The sequence below is a fragment of the Antechinus flavipes genome, chromosome 3, assembly GCF_016432865.1.
Source record: "Antechinus flavipes isolate AdamAnt ecotype Samford, QLD, Australia chromosome 3, AdamAnt_v2, whole genome shotgun sequence".
Classification (NCBI taxonomy): Eukaryota; Metazoa; Chordata; class Mammalia; order Dasyuromorphia; family Dasyuridae; genus Antechinus; species Antechinus flavipes.
The window spans coordinates 460,948,381-460,975,403 of NC_067400.1; the positions used below are offsets into that span (position 1 = coordinate 460,948,381).

The following is a 27,023-nucleotide window of genomic DNA, read 5'->3' on the forward strand; positions in this document are numbered from 1 at the left end:
GTTTTTCAACTCAAGATAGCTTGGAAGGATTTCAGAAAAGGTCAGTCTTATTTGGGTGAAAGTGTAGCATAACCCATGTGGATACTGTCCAGATAAGCCAGCAGGAGGGTCTCAGCCACAGCACAGATCAATAACCAAAACCTCTTGGTCCTAACTCAATAAGACAACACATGATAATATAGGAAATTAGTGGGACAGCATCCAGGTCCAGTGCAGAGGACAAATTGCCAGCACCTGCAAGCAGACAACAGGAAGTACTCGTTATGGCTACCCCAGCTCTATGAACATGTTACCAAACATCAGAGGTTCAAGTACTCAAAGCCAAAACTCAAAGCCACACAAGAAGCATGAGACAGCACAACCTGCACCCCAGAAGCAGAGCTCAACTTTAAAAGCCACAAATTTGGCAAAAAACAAAGCAAAACAAAAATGAGCAAGAAACAAAAAGGAACTTTGACCATAGAAAACTAGTATGGTGACAAGGAAGATTAAATTGCTAATTCAGAAGAGAGTGAAATGCCTACATGTGAAATCTCAAAAGGGAACATGAACTGGTCTGAAGCCCAAAGAACCTTCTTGGAAAAGCTTAAAAAGAATCTTAAATAAGAGACATAGAAGAAAAATTGAGAAAAGAAATAAGAAATATGCAAGAGAGAGTAAAAAGCTTGGGAAAAGGTCATAGATTTACTGAAGAAAGCAACACTTTTTGAAATAGAATTAGCCAAATAAAAAGAAGGAACAAATGCTAACTGTAGAAAATAATACATTAAAAACTAGAATTGGGTATGTGGAAGTTATTGTCTCTACAAGACATCAGAAATTAGTCAAATTAAAAAGAATGAAAAAAAAGACGAAAATGTAAAATACCTCATTAGGAAAAAATTATCTGGAAAATAGATTAAGGAGAGACATTTAAAGAATTTTATCACACCTGAAAGCTGTGATCAAAAAAAAAAAAAAGACAAAAATAATTGATTTCTTGCTTATGTTGCTATATTTGAACAGACATAGTTATGATTAAATAAGACAATTATAAGTGTTAAATATAAACACAGTTATGCTGCAGGAAAATGTTTTATAAATTGAGTAATTTGAAATCAAGATGTATTTTTCAAACTGAGAACACAGAAACACAATACAGCTGTGGCCAAGGATATTTTTTATGAGAAGTAAATTCTCTCTTAATAGATATTCCAAGTAGCATTTTTAATTTTTGCCAAGGTAGTAGTGTTCATAACTAAAAATCAATATTAACTAAACTAAAAATCAAGTTTCTGAATTCACCATTAAAATTTGTTTAGTATCTATGGATTTTTTTAAAAGTGAAATTTTAGTAGAATCTTTTGTTCAAGATGTGTTACCTAAGCATAGGGACCTTACTTAGCAGTACTATGGAAAGGCACAGTAGCAAAAATATCTTCTTTTCTCCCTCTATTTCCTCCTCATTATAGCTAATATTTATATAACATCTACTATAAACCAGGCACTGTGCTAACCACTTCACAATTATTATGTTTTTTGAACTTCACAGAAACCTTGTTTTTATTATCTCCACAATACAAATAGGAAACTAAGACAAGGAGACATTGTCAGTTGTCCAGGATTACATAGTTAGTACAAGTCTGAGGCTGAATTGATCTTCTGAATTGCGGGCCCAAGGCTGAATTCATTGCTCTACCAATTTGCTACCCATAGAAACAAGCAAATAACAACAAATTGCAAATGAACATAAAAAAAGCATTTCCATATTTCAACAGAACACCAAAGAAATTCTATGTAAAAACCATAAATGTTCATTTCATTCAGCTTACTTTTTAAAAATTATATAATAGACTCAACCTGTTATCTTCAGAACAATCTTATTTGTCTATATTGTCCTCTAAATTATTTTCCGTTTTCTTCTCTTCATTTTAAAAAATGTTACAGTGGCTTCCCCCCCACCCCCCAATTTTTGTGTCACTATTTTTAACCCAATCCCTTTAAAAAAAAATGTTACAATGGCCCTGGGTTATTTATTTATTTGTTTGTTTGTTTGTTTTTGCAGCACTGTTGCTGAACCAATACCTCCTAATTCTTATTATTATTTTCTATTTATCTTTATATATCTTGCTTCTACATTTTGATTTGCTCATTATTTTTCTCATTAGATTATGAGCTTCTTGAAGACAGGGATTTTTTTTTTTGCCTCTTTTTGTATCTCCAGGGGTTAGTAAAATTCTTGGTATATAGAAAGTATTTACTAAATATTTATCGACTAAGCCACCCCAATTAAAAATTAAGGGAAATGGGGGGACAGGATCTTGTGACAAATGAACATAGTTAAAATGAATCCACACAGTGGCTATGACCCCCTCCCCTACCCCCCCAAAAAGTGTCTATTTTCATACTCTGTCACATCTGTAAACCTAATTCATCATAGGTCCTCTAGAGGCATTCTAAAGTCTTTCAAAGTTCTTTTTTTTTTTTTTTAATATTATATTTCTATACCCAACTCTATATGTATTCAAGCCTCCTTTCTCAATTTCAAATAAAAGTACTCCACAAAAAAAGAACTAAAATAAGTGAAAGCCCTGGTGAGAAGTATGCATAGTGAAGCAAAACAAATCTCACATTGGCTATAGCAAAAATTTATGTCTCATTCTGCATAATTAGTTCATTAACGATTACTGTTGAGGTTACTGCTATCCTGGTCATCTAGTCCTTTGAAACTTTGATATTATCCTTGACTCTTCACTCTCTCTTTTCATATCTAGTCAGTTGCTAATTCTTGTTGATTCTATCTTTGTAACATCTCTTATAAAAGCTGTAAATGTAAACATCTCTCCACTATCCTAATGTAGATCTTTATCACCTCAGACCTGGAGTATTGCCTAGTGCTCTTTGGTTGATTTCCCTGCCTCAAGTCCCTCCTTACTCCAGGTCATTCTCCACTCAGCTGTCAATTCCTAAATTGCAATTCTGACAGTGCCCCTCCCCTATTTAGTAAATTTCAGTGACTCCATATTACCTTCAGGGTCATATATTAAATCCTTTGGCTTTTAAAGCTCTTCATCCCATCAAGTCCTTCTTCCCTTTCTATTCAAGTTCTGTCTTATTCCCCTCCATCTATGATAAGTCACACTGACTAATTTACTGTTCTTTGAACAAGAATTTCCATTTTCCAACTGTGCATTTTCATGGACTATCCTTTGTGCCCGAAATACTCACTCTCCTCATTTTCATTCTGGCTTCCTTCAGATCCCCCTAAAAAGTCTACCCTCTATAAGACACTTTTCCTGGTGTCCCTTAATGCTAGAGTGTTTTCTCTAAGATTAACTCGAATTTATATTGAATAAATCTTGTTTGTAACATGTATATTGAATAAAACTTGTGCATAGTTGTTTGCACAGTATCTCCCCCATTTGACTGTGAGTTCTTTGCGAGCAAAGACTTTTATTTTTCCTCTCTGTATCTCTAGCACTTAGTACACTTCCTGGAACATAGTAGGTATTTAATAAATGCTTATTAGCATCACTTGACACTTTCAGGAAATAAATGGGGTCATATTCTTTTCTGACTGGAATCAGAGTTGTTCATTGCATTGATCAGATTAAGTTTTGAAAGATATTAATTTCTGTGGATTTGTTGTTGATAAATCGTTCTCCTAATCCTGCTTATGTCACCCCTTCTTCTCTTTCTTGCAGTCATTTTTGATATATTTTAGCTTATTTTCTCCTCCTAAACTGAAACTTTGTGTCAGAACCAGACTGTCTCCTGCTGTGCTTTTGGTCAGGATGAGTGGGCCTAATTGGTCTTAGTCTGGATTACTGTGTTCCTGAATTTACTTCTACCTGGTAAGAGGAAGAGAAGGGTGGCAGCTTTGCTGAAGTGTCCAGCTTGCTAAAGTTCACTCTAGGCTTAGCAGTGGGATAAAAATTCCATATCCTTTGAGGCTTTTCCCCCAAGTCAATCCCCAAACCATGTTACATTCAGGAGTAAAGTTTTAGATCCTCCTGTATCCTTTAAGTTGCAGAGGGCTAGTTTTTCAAGGCCTTCTCTGGTGTCTCAGAACAGAATGTTGTGAGAGCTCAGCTCTGGGTCTAGTCAACTCTGTTTTGAGGACTTTAATTAGTTTTACTGACATTATTTTCTTGTATTTCCATGGTCCCAATCCTAAGGCTTCCTGAAAATACTAAAAAGCTTTTCCACAGGCTCCCTATGTTCTTGTGCCCTCTATACCCAGAGTCATGAAGGATAGATATATCCTGGCCATTTGTGATCATACTGACAGGTTTCCCTGAACTGGCACTGGTTTTGCTGGAAGACTCCTGTTTCTTTTGCTTTCATCTCCTGATCTCCTGATCTCCTATGTTGATTTGCAGTATAAGGAGTAACTACTAAAGTTTCTCATTGGATTTCTTGTTCATTATTCAGTTTTTTTTTTCTTATGCTTTTTTTGAAGTAGGTATGTGGTAGCTGGGTAGTCTGCCTTCATTCAGGTAGCCATTTTAGCCAAAAGCATGTATCTTAGGCTTTTTTCTATATTTCTTAACATATTTTTATTTGTAATGATTATGTTGATTGTTTTTCTAATGTTGAACTATACTTTCATCTGTGCTGTGAATTCCATTTAGCCATAACAAATGATTTTGTGAATAAGTAACCACAGTCTTTTGGCCAAGATTTTGTTTAAAATTCTAGTATCTGAATGATATTCATGAATGATACTGGGCAACAGTAATTTTGAGGAATTTTTGGGTAACCGTGTCCCTTAGGCTGTCTGATGAAGCCTTGTCAGAATAATATTTATTATCTAAACTCATAATCAAAGAAAATGCTATATTTCAGTTGTGTTGATGAAAATGTATTTTTTTTTCATCCAAGTTCATGGACACCCCCTTCCAAATTAATTTGAACTATAAGTTAAAAATTCTTGCTTTGCAGCTAATTTTATTTCTGGTTTTGAGATTAGATTATGTAAGTTCTCTTCATCATTTCTTTTGGTTTTGTTGTGATTTCCTCCTGTTCAATTTCTATTTTGTTGATTTGATTTTATACCCTTTTTAATGAGTTTGGCAAAGAGTTTATCAAATCTTTATCAGTCTTTTCAAAAGACTGGTTTGAAAAAAACAGATTTTTTTCTCATTTCTGTTGTATTTTTTTCTAACTTATCTCTCCCTCCTCTTATTTTCAGTATTTCATCTTTTACACATTATAATCTGTTCTATGGTGTTTATTTCATATTAGTTTCATATTTGTTTATATATCATATTTCCAATGCTGAATTGTAATATTCTTCATGGAAATGATGACTGTTTTAATTATCTTTGTATTTCTTCCACTGCAAAGCATGTTACTTTGCCATAGTGGTACTTAATATCAACTTGTTTAATGAATGAACAAATTATACTAACCAGAGGGTATTAAAAAAAAAAAAAAGTTGGAGACCTAGCCATAAAAACTAGATGAGATACTTACTACTTCCTGTTCTGCTGTCTTAATAGTTAGTTACACCAATTATCACAGGCACAGTTATCAACAAGTGGAATTTTATGAGCTTGCACAACAAAGCCCATTGTCCGCTTACAGTTTTGGTAGCTGAAGAAGCCTATAAATCATATGTCAACATGCTCTAGGCAAACCCTGCATACAGCCCAAACTAGCAGGCTAAAAATAGCCATAGCAGCATATCTGTTATCCAATGTTATACTAATAATCAAAGACCTATAAAAATGTATCAGTCAAGCCAGAATAATTTTTAAATAGACAAAAAGTCTATTTTCCAATATCAGAGCAGACTTAGTTTTTATAGCATGTGTGCTATACTATCTACTCTGAGTATTACACTAGGAACTTTTTATGACAAATAGTGAACCAACAATTCAGTAATACTTAGTGAGGGTTTTCTATATGAAAGTAGAGATGTTATGGAATTTAGAAAGGAGGTAAATGTAATTTCTGAGCTCAAGAAGTTTGTAAGTCAACCATGGCTTCAAAAAACATTGCTAGGAATTGAGACAATGTAGAATCTTGGAAACAGATCTAGAGTCCAACTCCCTTGTTACTAGACGAAGAAACTGCAACTAAGAGAAGTAATTTACTTAAATTTCTCATAGCAAGTTAATGGTAGAGCTTAAACTCATTCTGCTTTCTAATTCCTAGCTTATTTCACTTTTCCATGCTGCCCATAGCCATTAAAATTGTAAATAATTATAGAGATGACAAAAGAATTTAGTATAGAGGATCAAAGGTGGGAATAGCAATGTCTTACTGACAGTTATATTGCTTTTGCTGGTTCCATCTGAGTAAGAAAAGCCTGTAAATTCACAAGCCCAGCTAGGAGGGGTATGAAGATTGGCAGGCCTAATACAACCTCTCCTCTCACCCAAATAGAGGCTTCAGCAGGAACTCACCATTGGGAGTATATTGTTAAAATTGCCTTCCTTATTAAGTAAATCTTGTTACTACTTCAGTAAGGATTGTGAAGCTGAGTCATCTTGAAGATTTTTATTTATTTTTTTTTTAGCACATATCAAATATCACTCTCAAGGCAAGCCAATATCTTCAGCCATTAGTCCCAAAGTTACATTTGATAGTTATATAAGATAATGATGAAGGAATTTGAGGTTCAGTGTTGGTATTTGAACTAAATAACCTTTCATGTATTTCTATTCTTGAGAGTCTCATTCACATTGTTTTTCCATAATTTCATCAGTGTAGGGAGTTCCCAGTGAGCACCTTTGTCTATGGGTGCAGATGTCTGTAACATAGTCTTAGAGTTATCTGGGGTCTTTTGAGATTCCTTCCCTAGGCCTGAACCAGACAATATGTGTTGGGCAATATTTGAAACTAGTTCTTTCTATGCTGCAAGATATCATGCTGCTCATTGACAGTCATAGTACTTTATGGGTTGGTAGTAAAGTACTTAAAGTATATTATCTCATTTGATCCTTACAACAATTCCATGAGTAAGTGGTACAACTATTCTTAACCCCATTTTTCAGATGAAGAAGTCCAGAAAGGCTTAATGGCAATTATATTACTTTTGTTGGTCTTATATTAGAGATCCTTATTTGAAGAACAATAGACTTTTAAGCTTTCATTCATTATAAATATATTTCAAATCCTCTAAGTAATATGAATATAATTCACTTATCACATGTTTAGATATGTGGAAAGGTGTGTAATACAAAATCCAAATATAATTAAGCCCTGAGGCATAATTGTGCATTCTGCTAGACTATGTCGCAGATTGATAGATTCTTATGAGAAGACAACTGTACTGACAATTCAGAAAATGGATTTGTCTCAGCATTACATAAAATCTTACAAAAAGTCTTACTGCAATTCTGAAAGGGTCTCGTTTATTGCTTTGTTTATTTGGCACCTTAGCTATAGGCTCATGAATCTAAGTCACTTTGAAATTTCATAGCACAAACCAATGCAACTCTTAAAGTGGGCTAGCTTTCAAGACAAAATAAAATGATATTTAGCTCAAAACCAAACAACTTAAAACTCCCACACTTGGCTTCATAGGCAGCCAAACTAGTTTTGGCAGATTATCAAGGAAAAAAGTTGAAGGGAAGAGCCCTGAATACAAGTACTATGTTACAATACCAGAGATATAATCCAAAATACAAGTAACAGATTAGTTGATTCTTTATTGAGAAATTTAGCAAGAATTGTAAGTCATATGCCAGTTCAAAAAATATTATCAATCTCCCAACTAAGTATCCCATGTTATAAATTTGCCAGTGGCAATTTTAGATAATACTTGATACAGTATAATTTTAGTACATCAAAAGAACTATCATAGTTCAGGTTTAGTATCATGAAATTTTTCTAATATCATTTTCTAAGTTATTGGGTTCAGGGTTGTTTGCTCTTGGTTCCAAAGAGGACCTGTTATAATAAGACGATGTCTTTTCTTGCATGAGAATTGGATTTAAGTGAGGCAGAATTGAATTTTAATTCAGGGTTAAAAGTCCTTTGGACTATACAGTGTTACGAGGTTCTCCTCCTACCCCTATCTCACCTGTAAAATGGTGGCCCAGTATATACAGCATTAGGCCTAGAATCAGAAATACCTGAATTCATATGTGACCTACCACCTTTGTAGTTATGTGACCCTGGGCAAATTATTTAACTTCTAATTATCTCATTTTCCTCAAGTATAAAATGGGGATAATAATAACACTTACCTCACAGGATTGGTATGAGGATAAAATAATTATTTGAAGGTAAAATAATAAAATAATTTGTAAAGTGCTTAGCACAATGCCTGGCACATATTAGACACTGATTCGTCCTCCCTCCCCCTTTTCTATTTCACAAGATTATGAGGAAAGGACTTGACTAACTTTAAACTTACAGATACATATAAGTTATTATATGCTCCTATTACCCATATATTATGTATTGCCATATATGTATGTAGTTTAACTATAAATAAAAAAGTATGCCATGGCTCAAGATATATTTGGTGGATTTAATTATATTAACTCTTACATATCCACTACCTCTCAGCACCACATTGAACTATCTCTTTCTTGTGCTTTCTTTGACACATACTTAGTTGCAATCCATTTCTCTAAATCAAGGCAAATGACCAAACTCAAACACTTGGTACAAGATTCTGGCTAAGGTTGTAAAATAAGGGGAATGCTAAGCTGTAAGTTTTGAGGTTTGCTCCACCACTTTGCAAAGTGATTCTAAATTTGTAAGAGATGATCTATTGATGTAACTTATAGTATTCTTTATGAAGATTATCTGTGGTTTTATATCACTTTACTATTTATAAGTCAAAAAAGAAGAGTTCCTTGGCAAAAATACAAAAAAAGTGATTAGTTCTTTTTCAGAAAATCCAGGTAAAGTATAAGGTATAAAACAGGAGAGAGGTTTTCTTAGCATACTGAAAAATTCATGAATGTGTCTTAGTTATGCTTTTATTTTTATATTTCTACTTTTCATATTACATTGTTATAGGGAGTAGGCTTATATTGTTATGCTTGAAGAGGATTCCTGCTATTAAATAAATTAGAATGTTGGTATTTCCAGCTTTTATGTTTAGAAAAAGAATAATTTTTAGTGGGAGAATTGTCAAATAAAATACTTTTTTATATAAAATATACATTCTTAATAAGTAATTCTCTTTTTAATAAAAAATAATTAACTTTAAATGTGGAAATGTGTTTAGAAGAATTGCACATGTTTAACCTATTTTGAACTCCTTTTTGTCTAGGGGATGGAGTGGGGGAAAGGAGGGATAAAAATTTAGAATAAAAGGTTTTGCAAGAGTGAATGTTGAAAACTATCTTTGTATGTATTTTGAAAATAAAAGGCTATTAATTTTTAAATGGGAAAAAGTGATCATATGTATTATTCAAACTTTGAATTAAAAAAAATAAACTTATTGAAACTTATTTTGAAATATACTATAAATGTTGAAATATAGAAACAAAAACAAAAGAAAGGAAAAAATAATGAACATTAAAATCAAAAAGAAAATTATTGTACATGATTCTACATGTTTGAGGCATAATGATATATTCTATTACATATCATAATTTTTCCAACCATTCCACAAGCATTGAAAACTTGGTTTCAGCCTTTTGTATTTCAATAAATGTTGCTGGGTTGTTTTTTTTTTTAATATAGCCTTATTATTGACTGAAGGATTTGTTTAATCCTAGCTCCTTGTACAAAAACTTTTGGGTCAAAGATTATATTTATTTTTGTGATCCTTTATTAGTTCCATATTGATTTTCAAAAAATTTGAAGCTATCATTAGTTCTATGCTTGACTATGTTTTAAAACCATAACCACGTTATTTTTATTATCTTTGTTAATTTGATGAGTGAATCTCATAGTTGTTGTTGTATTCTTCCAACTCTTGTGCTTTGAGAATCAATGCAAAAAATATTCCAATTCTATAGAATATTGCCTATTCATGCCATCTTATCATGTTGAACTGTTATCCAATATTTGGCCATCCAAGACTTCATGTACTTGTGTCATAAGGGATTATCTGGAAGCCCTCCCCTAAAGTTTTAGATATTGTGTAGACACCAGCAAAGAATATGGGCTGTTCATCCATAATCCCTCTCTCATTCTGGAATGAAGCAAGGGTCTCTTAGATGACAGTACCATCCTCTTTCAAGAACATTGTTTTTTACTCTGAGGATTATTGCTAAGAATTATGCTTTCATTATCTAGGAGTTATTTTGTGTTCCATTCTAAGTATCACATTTTAGTAAAGATAAAGCAAGATGGTATCTAGAGGAAGTTAACTAGGAATATGAAAGACCTTGAACTCATAACAGTTCATCAAAGGAACTGGAAATGTTTAATCTAGAGAAGAGCTTTGGAGAATCATGACGACTATTCAGATTTTTAAAAGACTATTCATGCTTTATTTTTAAGGATATTATATACCAAGATGAAGGTTAGGTTTGTTTGGCCGGGTTTTGGAGGACAGCACTAATAATAGTGTTCAAAAATGACAGACACTCAAATTTGGGATTGAATTTTGAAAGAAAGTGTCCTGAGGTAATGTAGCATTATTAGAAGAATAGCAGTGTTTTTAAAACTTTAAAATTTTTGTTAAATCATTTTTGGTAACTTCATTCCAAACTGGCCATCAATTTTCTATGAATGCCTAATCATATTTCCCCAAATTGTTGATGCTGTCTTTACCTGATTATACTTCCTAATCAATAAATTGTAATGCCTCACCTGTAAAGTACTATCTTTACAAAATCCTTTGATATGGGTGCCACCATGAGTGTCATTATCTCCATTAAACATGAGGTTCAGAAAAGTGTCAACATAGTCATGACTCATAGGTGGCAAAACCAAGACTACCAAACCAAACATATGTCATATGACTTAAGTCCAGTGATGTCCTGATGACACCATATTACTCTCCCAAAATTCTTTATTGCTAGTGAGAACTAATTAGTTTCAGTCCCTCTTGCCTCTGATTAGGAAGCTGAAGTGAATCAATTTGAGAATAATAAAAAATTCTTTACTTTCTTTCTGTTGACAAAGAAGAGTTTTTACCATCATCTTAGGACTTAAGAATTTGACTCTTTCTAGAAAATTTCATTCCTGATCTCCACTTTTTTTTATATATTTGTAGTAACTCTGTAGTAAGTTTCACTTACTTTCTCTTAAGTATTAAGAAATACAGAAATGCTCTATTTTTAATTTAATTATGACAAAAACAGAGGAAGTATTAGAATAAGAAGAATTAAACCATTTGAGAAATGACTTGAGGTAAATATTAAATATTGAGAGTATGTTAAACTAAATATTTTATCATTGTTATAGACCTGTGTTAAAATAAGGAATGTAGGTACTTCATCTAGTCTATATAAATAAACAGTCATGAAATAGAATTTTTCAGAATCATATAAAGCCTTGAGTTTCACTTAGTCAAAAAAGATTTAACAGTGAATATTTAGGAATAAAAAAAAAATCTGTAAAAGACCAAATTCTGTATTTACATGATGTACAAAAACATCCCTTAGAACATAAAATGTTAAAAATAGTAAATATAGTGATTGACTTTTCCCTCCAGTTTACAATTTAGAGTAGCAACATTTATTTGAGGTTTTTATTTAAATGCAACCATGTTTTAAAATACATCTCAAATATAAAATTGTTTTTCTTCTCTCCATTGCAGGCCTGGCAGCTGAGATTCAGTCACCTTGTAGGATATGGTGCCAAGTACTATTCTTACCTCATGTCTAGGGCAGTAGCTTCCATGGTTTGGAAAGAATGTTTTGTTCATGACCCATTTAGCAGGTAAGAAAAAATACATCAAGTGTCAATATCCTCAATTATAGAAGATCCTTCTTCTCTGAACAAAACGCTTGGGTCAACCATGGTCATAAAAAATTAAGTCCCGGAGTTAGGAGGGGAATTTTCTTACTGACAAATATTACAATTCCCATGCAATTTATGGCATTTAAAAGGTAGAATGACTTATAGAACTTAAATCATTATTGTATAAAATCTGATAGCTAATGAGAAGTATTAGTACACACTGGCAGCAAAGCAGAATGACAGATAACAGCACATGAAAGAGATAGAAGAAGAACAACAAAAAAGTCAAAACAAAGCTTTATTAAAAAGCCCTGGAGTTTTCTGGATCATTCAATATATGTAACATCAACTAACTTTCTTATACTTTAATAGTCCTTAAAGAATTGCTGCATTTTGGAATCACGGCATAGTATGGTAGTTGATCATAATAATGACTCAGAGGCATCTACTAAAGGTTAAATCATATTCCATATACTGATTTCCTTCACAATAAATTCTTTTCTTTTCTTTTCTTTTATTTATTTATTTATTTTGCTGAGGGGATTGGGATTAAGTGACTTGCCAAGGATCATAGCTAGGAAGTATTAAATGAGATCACATTTGAACTCAGGTCCTCCTGACTTCAGGGGCTGGTGCTCTATCCACTGTGCCACCTAGCTTCCCCCATAGTAAATTCTTAAGGAAGGAATTTTGCTTTTCCACGTATAAACTTAATTTCTAAGGAAAATTAACTTACCTCATTCTCTGGTAATTATAGAAAAATGAGAAATTCCTACTTAAGAAATTAAATTCCAGTGACTCTTTGTAGTGCAAACCAAAAAGAATTTCAGCACAGTTCCTTCCAAATATTCTTTATGAATGATATACTGCCCTCACTCTGTATCTTTTCTACAATTTGCTGTTAAGATGTAATTGATGATAATGGATAATGGTAACCCTGATATCTATATTTGGTTAACTCATAGAGCTTTGAACTGGAAGTCAAGAGGCCTGGTTATGAATCCCCTTTCTGATCTTTACTAATTGGATGATCATGACCAAGTCACTTAATACTTTATAGCATTAGCATCCTCATCAGTAAAATAGGGATAATAATACTAGATAGTATTTATATAATATTTAATATTTTCAAGCATTTTACAAATATTATCTCAGACCTCCCAAAAACCTAGGAAGTAGATGCTATTATTATTCTTTATTTTGTACTGTGCTAAGTGTTTTACAAAAATTATTTCATTTGATCCTTGTCCTGTGAGGTAAGTACCACTAATATTCTTATATTGTAGTTGAGGAAAGTAAGGCAGACAGTTTAAATGACTTACCCAGAGTCACATAGCTACTCATTATCTGAGACTGGATATGAATTGCTTAAGAGTAATAGTCCCATTTTTAAGGTTCCCCTCTAAACAATCTTAAGTTTGCATCTAAAGAGAAAGTAGCCACCATAGCAGTTAGGATTTAGTATCATAACCAGCTAACATTTGTGAAATTTTCAGTTTCTTTCAAAGCTCAATTCAAATACTGGCTTCTCCATAAGGTCTTTCTAGATTCAGTTTTTTGTTTTTATTTTGTGTATATTTTGTATAAATCTATATGTATGTGTATTGCCTACCCCTCTAGAATATAAACTTCTTTAGTGCAGGGATAATTTGCTTTTTGTCCTTAAATAGATGCTTAATAAACCTGTCTGTTAAGTATTCCTTCCCAGAGGAATTTTCTGATCATCTACAGTAACTTACTTTCATTATTTCTTAATCGAAGAGGAGTTAGGAAGAACAGGAAATGAAGGGTAGTGCTTTTCAGTTTTTAAAAACATTTTTTGTTTTGGTTATCTTAATTCTCTCAACTTTTCAAGTAGGCAAGGGAGATAAGGGGTATGATCCATTTTCTCTCATTTACAGATAAGAAAATTTAGGCTCTAAGAAGCACCAGGGTTAATTATGGCAGATCTGAAAATCCTGATTCCTAATTTAAGAATCTGTTTCATTACACATTTTTTTCTGAGAATTTGCTGCAACTCAAGATTGTATTTTCTTCCACATGCTATTACCTTTTATTCAGGTTAAATAATCAAAACTTTTTTAATGCTTTACATGAACCTGATTCAACATAATGTTAAAATGTGCTCATGATTTGGCATCAAGATGTTTATTTTCTGTAATCTCCTTTGTAGACTGCAATTAGATGTTTTGTTTGTCTCGATTTGTTATTTTCAAAGCAAGATAAGAAGCAAAATAATTTAATCTATTATATTATTGTGTGATACTGTATTCTTTCTTTTGATGGCACATTCTTCATTGTCATTATAATGTAGGTGGGACCCTGTGTTCTAAAAGGTTAGAACAGAACAGAAGCACCTCCAGGTGTCACCAGGCTAGAAAAGTTTCGGAATGCCTATTTAGCAGTCTAACTTCTGTTAGCCAAGGACCAGGGTAGCCAGTTTCAGGAAGGCTCATTACAAGAAGATTAACTGCCAGCAAGTGAATTTTTTGGCCATAATAAATCATAAAAGTATCTATTAAGATACTGAGGGATTGTAATCTACAATGATAGAGTAATTAAATGGCTATTGTTTTAAAAGATACTGCATAGCAGACAAAATAACTTTTAATATATTGCATCTGAATTGATTTATTTTGATGTAATTGAAAATCTGAATTGGATTTTTAGAAATAAGAGAGGAATAAAGGCATTCTCAAGGTGTCTCAAAATATATATTAGTGATATGTCATTGTCAATTCATTTGGGAAACTTGAGATAGCTATGACTGGAAACTGAACAGTTTGCAAATGCAGGTGGCTGTAATCTTATCTGTCTGTTTCTCCAGGGCTATGGGGGAGCGCTATCGCAGGGAGATGCTGGCGCATGGTGGTGGCAAAGAGCCTATACTCATGGTTCAAGGTAAAACAAGATTGTTTCATTTCCTTGATCTTTTCCTTTTTAAAATAGTTTATACATTTTGGCAAGACATCACTTGTGATTTAATAGAACTAAAAGCTTTTAGCCTATTCTTAGGTCAAATCTTTCATTTCAGCAAAGTTTCAGAGCTATTTGACATCAATAGAGTTTATGCATGATTGAAATTGTGGAAGGGCTTTAGCATACAAAAAAAGAGAACAGCCTCATTAGTCAAAAGAGTTGAGTTTTATTACTTGTATTCGATTTTGTCTAAAGTCCAAGCAAAATCCTATGATTCTTTTTTAAAAAATTAGAAGTTTATAAATAGTACTTCATTGAGGGTGATTTTTATAAAATATTTGTAACCGACCTTGTACCACCATCATGAATATCTCTTTTCTCAAAGGTATTGATAATTTTTCTAGGTACTTTGTTCTTTATATTCAGACATTAGGCCATAAAAACATAATTAAACTTTTTTTCTTGCTTAGATTAAAAGAGACATATTAGATTTGTAAAGTGAATAATGTTAGTAGGATTCATTTAGATGCTAGAAAAGACTCAAATTTTTTCCCTTAATTTTATTGACATTTCAATAGGAAATAATTGTATTTTTATAAAATTTGCATATTTTAAAATATACATGCTCAAGACATAAATATTTGAATGGATCTGTACTCTAATCAACATTGATGTAACTTATCTATGCTTGCTTCTGTGTCACTTTTTTTTGTATCTTCTCTGAAGTTTGATACTGGGGGACCTTCAAATATGTTGGATTTTCTTGGCTTCCTGCTGATCTTATAAGGATATGAGTAAGAGCACTTACCATCCCTCGGGCTATCCTCTGCTATCCCTTTTTCTCAGTTTACAGGACCAGCACATTTTCTCTTTCCATCATATATTTTCTTTATGACATCTTTTGTTACTGTTCTTCCAAGTTTCCCATTGATAATATGGTAGAATGTGCTCCTACCCAACATATCCTTCTCCTTTGGCCTCTCTGTGATAACCTTTTTTAGTTCTTTGGAAACAGTTGTGTTCTATATCTTGCTGTGAAGCAAACAAAATATACATACAATTCTAAGTATGATGATTTAAAATACAGTAGTTCACACTGTGCTTGTTAAACAAAAAAGCTCTTGTTTGCAATATATTTTTATAGCAAAAACTTGAATATTACATGCTTGTCAAAAGTCCCTCAATACTAAATTATGCCATTTCCCCAGTGGAAATTTAGAACATAATTAAAACTTATGTCACACTATAATGCCTGTTTTGACTTTAAATTAACTATTTTTATAATAATATAACCAGAACTAGAGCTTCAGTCTTAAAGTCTTATAAAATCCATTAAAATGTTACTTAAAATTAGCTATTGGTGGGGCTGCTAGGAGCCCCAGCCCTGAAGTCGGAAGACCTGAGTTCATTAACACTTGCTAGCTGTGTGACTCTTGGCAAGTCACTTAACCCCAATTGCCTTTAAAAAAAAGAAAAAAAAAAAAAAAAGGTTAGCTCTTATTGCCCTAATATGCTGTAAAATTTCTCACAATAATCACTCTAAATGTTTTATTGTTAGTTATAGAATAAAAGTAAAGGCACATTTCAAGTTCTGCTATATTTTTTTCTAATTTGAATACCATTCTAAAAATTTCCCTGTGGTGATTCTGCTTTTGGCCAAGGAAATCTGTTTCCTTGCAACAACTGTGGCATTTGGCTTTCAAATTTCAAATCTTCAATGTACTCAATAATTTTCTAATTTACATTTATTCTATACCTACTTTGACAAAAAAAAAAAAAAAAAACCCAAATCTTAAAGAAAATTCCAATAATCTAGATTACTACCAGACATTTTTTAAAAGAACTAAATCTATTTTTCTCTCTGGATACTTGTCCATGGTCACATAGCTAATAAATGTTTGTGGCTGAGACTGGATTTGAATTTAGAGCTTCTTGATTACAGACAGACCCACTTCTGGATCTGAGGCAAGATTTCATTCTAGTTTATTTCAATAAATATTTATTTCACATTTGCTAAATATAAGACTATTATTAGATGTATTGAGGACACAAAAATGTAACCCAACTTAGACTCCAAACTTAAAGCATCAAGAAGAAAAAGAAATGAAATGTGTAGATGAAACAAAATTTCAGGTAAAATGCATGTACATTAAACAGAGGAATGAAAAACTTCTTCAGGAAAGAATCACTGGGGAAATGGGATAGAAAAGAAGTGGAACCTACAGCTGGTTCTTGAAGGAAGGGAAGAATTTCCTTAGGCAGAGATGTGGAAGGAGTCTTTCCAGACATGCACATTCACAAAGATAATGGAGAAGGAATAACTTCAGCAAATGGCTAATGGCGTATTGGGGAGCTGAACATGTTTTAATTAAGCTTAGCATATATTTCATAACCACTTACTATCTACAGAGCACTGTGCTAGATTCTGAGGCTACAAAAACAAAATTGAAATAGCCCTTACCTTCAAGAAGCTTCCATTACTTGGGAGTATTTAACAGATGTGTCTTATAAAATTAGGGAATGCAGAAGAAATTAGGAAAAAATGCTTTAGGAATATTTGAGGAGAAAGAGAACATAAACAATCATGGAGAAAAGGCTTTATGAGTGAATTGAAAAATAAAGAAAGTAAACCATCTGAAATGTAGAAATGAGAGGGGATGAGCTTGACTTTGAGGGTTGGAGACTTGTACAAAGGCAAAACAGTGGAGAAAGAGAGTCAATAGAAAGAGAAATCTGTTGTGAGAGAAAAATCTGATCTTTGAAGGTACAAGGCTGTGGGGGAGTTACCTCCCCCTTAGAGGCCAGGGGGAACAGAAGATAGCTTTTATTAGCCTTATGTACCTTATTCTATCTACTGCCTCTAGACCTTTGCATAGCCTGTTTCCCGTGTTAATATTACCTTCCTCATCACTTCTACTTTGTAAAAACTATAGTTCTTATCAAAGTACAACTTAAATCCACATTAGAAGAGGTGTTTCCTCATCTCTCTAGTTGTTGATTCTCTTTTCCTAATCTTGAAATTATTTTGTACTTTGTATTACTCTGCATATAATGGTATGGGTTTACCTGTGTTTGTGTTGTTTCCCCTCCAATACAATGTAAATTCTTTGAGGAAAAGGACCATTTCATTTTGGACTTTGAATTCCTAGTTCCTAGTGTGTGTGGTCACTCAGTAAATTGTATAGAATATGAAAAAGCTCTTTTCTGATGATGATAAACCACATTTTTTTCAACTTTTCCCCTCCAAGGAGACAGGAAAGGATAGGAATGAGCAGATTAGTTTGTTTTCATCACAACAGTCCCTAAATTAGTCTGAGTATAAAGGGGTGCTGAATTTATGAGCACACTGAACTGGAATTGAGATGATGCTGAAACACTTAAGAAACCCAGAATTGCCCTGACCAAATGAAGATCTCCTTGACTAAATCCAGTGAATCTGCCATTCTTGTCTTCTAGAATTGAACCCTTTTTAGTGTATAATTCACCTTTTGTTTTAGAACCTGTCTTTACTTCAGATTTAAAGAAATCAAGCATGTCTGGGGTACTTTGCTTACTCTTTACTTTTGTACTTATAAATTCTATCTTAAATTTAAGTTAATTATGAATTTGTCTTTATTTATATTGTAAATTTTTTTAAGGTAGAAACCATGATTATACCTCATCTACAATGAGGTGCTTAGCAGTCATGTGATATTGTCAGCAAAGATTTGCTGTATCGAATTCAAACAAATTTTTCACTTATGAGCCACAGAATTTCATATCAAGTTTCCATTCACATTAGAACTTTCCTAATGTCAACAGAATGTCTTTTTATCATTTTTTAAGTTTACTTTAAAATTTAATAGTAAGTTTTAAGTCATATTTGGACATTGTGTTTCTGATGAAAACCTCCTCACTACAGCTAAATGAATATCACACAGTAGTTCACTTTTCCATTTATGTCCCTGGTTACAGCATTCCTTATGCTCTCACCCTTTGAACAAGGGATTTTATTGGGGAGGGGGAAAGGTTAAAGTCCAAGATGTTAGCATTCCAAGAGGTCATTTTAAAATGTCAAGCAACTTTATTGCTACAGTCTTTTCCTTTTTTTTTTTTTTTTTTAAGGAAAAAAAAAAGTCTTTGTAGCCAAAAAGCAGTCAAGAAATAGTGCAAGAAAGTAATGACTTGTCAAAGTTTCAATTAAAAATTGCCTAAAGAAATAGTAATTAGCAGAATTCTCAAAAATAAGCAGCCTTCTACTAAATTGACTTATTGCCACCAAAGACGAGACTTTCTCAATTTCTTCTACACAGTCATCATAATGCTCTTTTACAATCTCTGGAGAATATGTTCACATTCCTATGATGCTTTTTACCTTTGCTTTTAGTGTTCTTATATGAACTCTTACATAGTCTATTTATACTTCAGTAACTGTATTGTATCTCTGGTCTCAGTGATGTGGGTAATATTGCCAGGGACGAAGAACACAACCCCATCCACACCAAAGCTCATGACCCCATATGGAGTTGTGTGATTGAATGTGGGGTTGCAAAATTATGATTTATTATCAATATACATTTGCTTTATATACCTATATATCTCAGGTGGAATCCTTACAAAATGTTAACTCATTAGAGTTGATAGAGATAATAATTATCTAATTTAGCATGGTACTAGCTCACTAATGCATTTAAGTACTCATTGGAGTTCACACTTTTGGGAGAGTCACAAGTCAGAAACCCATAATCCCACTCTCTCAGAGGAGGAGTCAACCTTTGGGAGATCATATATAAGAAGCTGACAGACTCAGTCAGTTAGTTAGTTCGGAACATTGCCAAGAGTCAGAGAGGAGCACTCTGGGAGATATAGAAGCCCACAAGCCCACTCTCGGAGGTGGAGTCAGATTCATTCCAACTTTCACCTTCAGGCTGGAGGCTGAAGGACAAACCTTTGGATTTGGAGACATTCGGAGGGAGCTCTTGGAATCAAGCAGAGAGATAGGCCACCAAGAAAACTAACTGGGCTATTTTAGAGGAAGCAATAAAAGAGCTGAACTTTTAGCACCTGGCTGCATTTGGGGTGATTATTACTTTAACTGAAACTAAGGCTGCCTCCAGAAAACCTCCCCAAGAAACCTGCTCCCAGAGAGAACCATTATATTTTAAAGACGAGAATACCACAAAAAATAAAGACTTAATCCATACCATTTAGTCCTATATGCTTCTTGTTCATTTCTTCCTGTAATTACTGTACAAGGAGTCCACATATGCTCAACTTTCTTTGTATCTCTGGATGTTATATACTTGCGAGTGGGGTACATGTATAGTTATTCCTTTAACCACTTGATTGGCCTACTATCATATCTGATTATTAAGTTTTGGATGAGTTCTTTAATAACTTTTGTGCAATTTTTCATTTACTGGTTATTAAGTTAAAAAGTCTGTTTACACCCTCCATATATCTCTCCATTATCCAATATCTAATCTTTTTCTTCCTCCCTCCCCCCAGATTCATACATTCGTTCATTTATTTAGATTTTTTTGGACTAGTTGAAAGAAGAGATTCTTTGCCTCAACTGCTACCCAGTCTTAATCATTGAATGGGTGCAGCCTTAGTCTAACTGAGATCTCTTGAAGACTTTAACTTAAAAAAGACAAGGTGTCCTATTTTATCCAGGGCCATCTCCAGTTATCTTAATCTACTAGATGCAGATGGCTCTGGAGGAGAAAGTGAGATTGGTAACTTTGCATGGTCCTCCCCTACTTAAATCCAATTCATTTACATGTCATGGTATCAACTCTCTGATGTCATGATGTTTTTCAAGAATGAAGGACAAACAACAACAACAACAAAACATAATCCTCAACTTTGATTATTATTATTTTTTTATTAAAGCTACTTATTTTCAAAACATATGCATGGATGATTTTCTACATTCACCCTTGCAAAACCTTGTGTTACAAATTTTTTCCTCTCACCCTCTGCCCTAAATAACAAGTAATCCAATATATGTTAAACATGTGCAATTCTTCTATACATATTTCCACAATTAAAATGCTGCACAAGAAAAATCAGATCAAAAAGGAAAAAAAAAAGTGAGAAAGAAAACAAAATGCAAACAAACAACAAAAAGAGTGAAAATAATATGTTGTGATTCACACTCAGTTCCATAGTCCTTACTTTGGTGTAGGTGGCTCTCTTCACAGGATCATTGGAACTGCTTTTAATTATCTTATTGTTGAAAAGAGCCATTTCCATCAGAATTGAGCATCATATAATCTTGCTGTTGCTGTATATCATGATCTCCTGGTTCTACTCACTTCATTTAGCATCAGTTCATGTAAGTCTCTCCAGGCTTCTTTGAAATGATCCTGCTGATAATTTCTTATAGAATAATAATATTCCATAACATTCATATACCATAACTTACTCAGCAATTCTCCAACTGATGGGCATCCACTCAGTTTCCAATTCCTTGCCACTACAAAAAGGACTACCACAAACATTTTTGCACATGTGGGTCCTTTTCCCTCCTTTATGATCTCTTTGGGATACAGACCCAGTAAAAACACTGCTAGATCAAAGGATATGCACAGTTTGATTGCCCTTTGGGCATAGTTCCAAATTGCTCTCCAGAAAGATTGAATGAGTTCACAGCTCCATCAACAATGTATTAGTGTCCCAGTTTTCCCACATCGCCTCCAATATTTATCATTATCTTTTCCTCTCATCTTAACCAATGTGAGTGGTATCCCAGAGTTGTCTTAATTTGCATTTCTCTGATCTAAATAAATAATAGTGATTTAGAACATCTTTTCATATGACTAGAAATGGTTTCAGTTTTTTCATTTGAAAGTTGTCTGTTCATATCCTTTGATCATTTATCAGTTGGAGAATAGCTTGAATTCTTGTAATCAAAATTATCTATTTTGTATTCAATAATGTATTCCAGTTCTTCTTAGGTCACAAATTCCTTCTTTCTCCATAGATCTGAGAGGTAAATTATCCTTTTCTTCTAATTGGAGAATAGCTTGAATTCTTGTAATCAAAATTATCTATTTTGTATTCCATAATGTACTCCAGTTCTTCTTAGGCCACAAATTCTTTCTTTCTCCATAGATCTGAGAGGTAAACTATCCTTTTCCTCTAATTTGCTTTTAATATCACTCTTTATTTCTAAATTATGAACCCATTTCGACCTTATCTTAGTATGGGTTGTTAGTTGTAGGTCAATGCCTAGTTTCTGCCATACTAAATTCTAAATTTCCTAAATTTCAAATAATGAGTTCTTTTCCCAAAAGTGAGGGTCTTTTTGGATTTGTCAAACACTAGATTACTATTCAACTATAATTCTTTAAAAGAGCCATAAAGTATCATTGGAGAGATACTTGTATTTTTTTAAAAGGTGTTTTTTTCTGATGGAAACTAAGCCATTGAAAGTCCTTCACAGCTTCCTCAAAGCAATTAACTCCTCTCCTCTCCTCTGTCCCTTCAGTTGCTGGCTCAGCTCATTGTCCATACAGCAAATCTATCCAAGATATATGTACCAATCAAATTGCACATCATAGTCTGGACAGCAAACTTTGTTTTTTAATTCTGAACTTAATCACCGAAGAAAATGGGTATTCTGTATACAAAGTAGGTCAGGTATATGAACCTATAAATCTCTTATTACATCCAGCTTGCTTTTCAGGTGCATATAATAAACAAAGCATATAAATTTCAAAGCTGTCCTGTTTGTCTTTGTTTACTTTTGAACTTCTTTCTGTAACCCTCGGGTTTTTTTTGTTGTTGTTGTTGTTTTTTGCCAACCCCTTGGGTAAATTGCCTGTCCCTACTACTCCACTGGAAAAAACAGCAAAAGAAAACCCCTTATAACAAATATGTACATTCCAGCAAAATAAATTCTCACATTGGCCATTTAAAAAATTAATGCTTCATTTTACACCTTGAATAGTCCATCACCTCTGTCAAAAATTGTAGCATGCATCATAATTAGTTCCCTGGAAGGGTGGTTGCTCATTGTATTGATCAAAGATCTTCAGTTTTTTACACTGTTGTTGTGATATAATTTGTTTTTCTGATTCTGTTTATTTCATTCTATACCAGTTCCAAATTATTTTCAAAATAGCTGTACAATTTCATAGCTCTCCCAACAAGACTTTGATGTTTCTCTTTTCTGGTAGGTTCTTGAATAATTGGTTGTTTTTTTAATCGTTCTCAATCTGGATACAAGGTAAAATCTCTTAATTTTCATTTCTTTTTTTAGATATTTGGAGCTCTTTTTTCTTATGGCTGTTGATAACTGGAATTTCTTCCTTTGAAAACTGCATTTTTACATCCTTTGACCAATTTATCTTTTGGGAAATGACTGTTGTTCTTATAATATTTGAATCACTTCTTTATATATCTTGACTATCAAATTATGAGAGCAACTTTCAGGAAAGATTTTTTTTTCCTAGTTACTTATTTCCCTTGTAATGTAACTAGTTCAGTTTTGTTTTTGAAAAAACCTTTTCAATTTTATATAATCAAAATGGAAAGAAGAGGAAGTCCATGCTGGAATAAGTACAATTTTGAGGATATTGAGGGATTAATTTAAAATGAGGAGGAGATACCAAATGCTTGAAGGAGAGAAAATCACACACTTTATTACCCCAAAAAAGTGACCAAGAAGTTATCAAAAATTAGTGACCACATACTTACCTTTCCAGCTCCATAAAATCCTTATGTAAACAATCTATATAAGATTGACATCACCTTTGGTAAAGCAATGAGAAGGGGACAGATGGCTTTTCACAAATGATATTCCACTGAAGACCATCTCTTAAAGTCACATAGTTTTCTATGTATAAAAGGTATAGAAATATAAGATCCCGCTAAGTTTATTGAAATTATATCCCTATTCCAATCTTGTTAGCTAATGTCAACAGTTCCAGAAAGCAATTTTTTTTTCTTTTCTTAAAATCCTTTGAAGGAGAAAACTTGGGCAGCTAGATGGTTTAATACATTGAGTACCAGTCCTGAAGTTAGGAAGACCTAAGTTCAAATGTGGCCTCAGACACTTAATTCTTCCTAGCTGTGTGATCCTGGGCAAGTCACTTAAGCCCAATTTGCCTCATAAAAAGTGGGAGAGGGCACTTTATATTTTCCATAATGATACCATAGGAGTTAAAAATTTGCCACTGTGTAGTGAGTTTTCTAGAGCCTCCAAATTGGGGTACCCCAAAGTATACCATCCAGACTAGCTCTTTGGAGGATCTCGGCACCAGCCCAAGCCTTGGTTTTAATGGAGGAATGAAGAAGGCAGGAGACCCATGAGGATGGTCAAAGATGGAGTCCTTCTATTTCAAGTCATCTCAGCTCTTATGATTACATCATTACAGCTCACTGAGCATGTGCCAACTGTAGAACCATTACATCACCATAGCACACTGCTATTGATATGTAAATTCATCTTTACAGCAAAGTATCCCTTGCTTCAAGTAGAACACAGGTGGTCATGTCCTCCTTGAGTTCTCGGGAAGAGTGAGAGGCACCAAAAGAAGATGAGAGCCAAACCAAACATTGGTAGCAAACAAGTTCCTTCTGAGCTGAAGGGTCTTATATCTTACCCAGAGTTCCCCCACTATCTGTGGCCTTTTACACCACTGTTTGATATTCTTTGTCCCTGCTCATTTGCTACTTTTGCATTTATGATTTTCTTAATGCTTTCCAGCAACTGTCCTGTAGTTTTCTTTGTCTCGTCTCTGATCAACTACTGTAATATGTCCTTGTGATTAAAAAAAACAACAGCAACATATCTCTACTAGCATCACTTTGTATGTTTAGAGTTATGAATTCATTCAAGAGGCTGTTTATTTTTTTCTTTTAGTTTCTTTGCCTGCAATTAAAATAAACCATGCTTCTTTAGTTATGTTCCAGTATTTTAGTTATGTCCAAATAGTCTTATTATGTAGTTTTTACTTTCTCAGCTATGAAATTAACATTTTTGACCCCTTAATGTTTTTAAATAAATAGAAGTCCTTTAAAACAACTAATGGTTAATTTTTTTTAAAAAATTAATACCTATATAGTACAATAATTTTAAGAAATTCAACCAACCAATCATTTATTAAGTACTTACTTCATGCCAGGTACTTTGACAAGAAAAAGCAAAATCATTCTTTGCCCTCAATGAATGAGCCAAAATAAATAAATCAGTATGCCTTAGATAAATACAGGATAGAAGGAAGATAGTCTTAGAGGAGAAGGCCATTTGGAGAAAAGATGACTCATCATCTGAGACTGGAAAGAAAAAGAACTTGGCCGAAGATGATGTCAGAGGGATGTGAAATGAAGAAAAGGAGAAAAGTGAACAACCTCAGTTGTGGGGCTTTTCCTTCTTGTTGTTTTTGTTTTTGGTGAAGTGTAAGGTGACATCCTAAGCAGCAAGAGGGATTGGAGTATGACATTAGGAGACTTGAGGAGAGAAGAAAAGGTTCAGAATAGCTGCTCTAGTGAAGGAGGTAAGGAATTAGTGGGGAGGAAGGGGATATAGTAGTAATGCTTTGCTGCAGTGAGGGCCCAGTTGAGTTTAGCTAGCATCACACTATAGTAGGCTCAATCATCAAACTTTTAGGATCTCTGTTTCTGTTTGGTAGCAAATGAGTAGGAACAAAGGAGGTAGATGGTGGGAGTAATGCAATATTGGGAATTAGCACAGTATGATCAGTGATAAGACAAGAGAACAAGAGTTTCACACGTAGAGGATAGCATAATATTGAGTTGGTTCTGCTATAGGTCAAGATTAGAAAGGGTGGAGGATATGGACAGGTGATGACCTATACAGTACTGAAGTATAAAGAAACTGAAAACTACTATGAGGATAAGGAACAGGATTTGGATGTGTTAGGAATTGGAAAAAATGGAAATATAAAAGGTTATGCAGTTATCTTAAACTTGATGGTTTTTAGGATCAAAGCTATGTCCATATCACTTCATGTAGCTAAAGTAGAACAGAGGTGTAAAGTCATAATAATTGAGAATACTAAAATACTGAGAAGTTAAGGTAGGTGAGAGAACATCAACATTTATGTTTAAATCCCCTAGAACAAGAACATTAGGTGGGTAGAAAGAAAGACTGTGAACGGGTAATTGAATTAGTTGAAAAAGGAAGGAAGACTATCATGGGGAATTTGTAAATAATAGCTACCAGAATCTGAATTGGATAAAAAATTGGATTAAATGAACCTCCAAGGGAGAGGTACTGAATGGTGGGAATAGTGGAGAGTAGGGAAGTGTCAAAGGGGAGCTAGAAGGATAATTAAGTGAGAAGTATGAATGAAAATACAACCAGTGCTGAAAAGGGTGTCTAGGGATGCTATATTATCTGGAAGGACTCAGTTTCAACTAGTTCCAACAGATGAAAGGCCTGATAAAAGGAAAAGTTTAAGATGAATACAAGTTTTTACATTGTGTAATGTACTGAAGAAAGTACTTCTGAAGAAGTACTGAAGAAAGAAAGGGTAGATTAGTATGGAGTGGAACATTGTGGATTAAGTGGGAAGAAATGAGATTACAACTGGCATGGGAAGGGGAGCTTGATTTTTTTTTGGGGGGGGAAGAGGGCACCATATTTTTAGTATCACAGGAATGGGAAGCTTAGATGAAGGGGCTGAGAATATGTTAACCATGGAGAATTTGGGGTTCAGCTTATTAAAACAGATGGTTAGCAGATTCAAGATCAAACCTTCAGATTTTGGCCCAGACCTCTGTTACTGAGTCATAGGAGATTTCACAATCCTCTTATAGCAGGATTGTTCAAGAGTTTGTGATTTGGTAGCAATAGAGTGCTAGGTAAAATAAGTAAATTTGTTGCCTTTAAATTAATAAAGAATTAACTAATACTTAGTATGATTTTTTTACTTCATCTTACTCGGGTTTTATTTTCAGATCTAATCAGAATACTTATTGTTTTTTTCTGAATCTTTGTCTTGAAGTCACAACCTCTTCTCAAGATGGATTGGGCACATCAGAATAAGATTCTCAACTAGGCATGGACCCACACTTAATACCGTACACCAAGATAAGATCAAAATGGGTTCATGACCTAGGCATAAAGAACAAGTTTATAAATAAATTAGAGGAACATAGGATAGTTTACCTCTCAGATTTGTGGAGGAAGATTTTGTGACTAAAGAAGAACTAGAGATCATTATCGATCACAAAATAGAAAATTTTGATTATATCAGAATAAGTCTCTCCTAGATTATTGCAACACTCATAATTAGTCTCTTTGCTTCAAGTCTCTTAACATCCTCCATTCTTGCAAAGCC

At 33.5% G+C, this 27,023-nt stretch overlaps 1 protein-coding gene across 1 annotated transcript in view; it reads left to right on the plus strand.

Annotated features, from left to right (window-relative positions):
- MIPEP (mitochondrial intermediate peptidase) overlaps positions 1–27,023 on the plus strand; it is a 163,019-nt gene that overhangs the window by 113,194 nt on the left and 22,802 nt on the right. The window contains exons 17-18 of the mRNA XM_051986567.1: positions 11,666–11,787; positions 14,636–14,709. Of these exons, the coding sequence (XP_051842527.1) occupies positions 11,666–11,787; positions 14,636–14,709 (196 nt within the window). The remainder of the gene's footprint in view (positions 1–11,665; positions 11,788–14,635; positions 14,710–27,023) is intronic.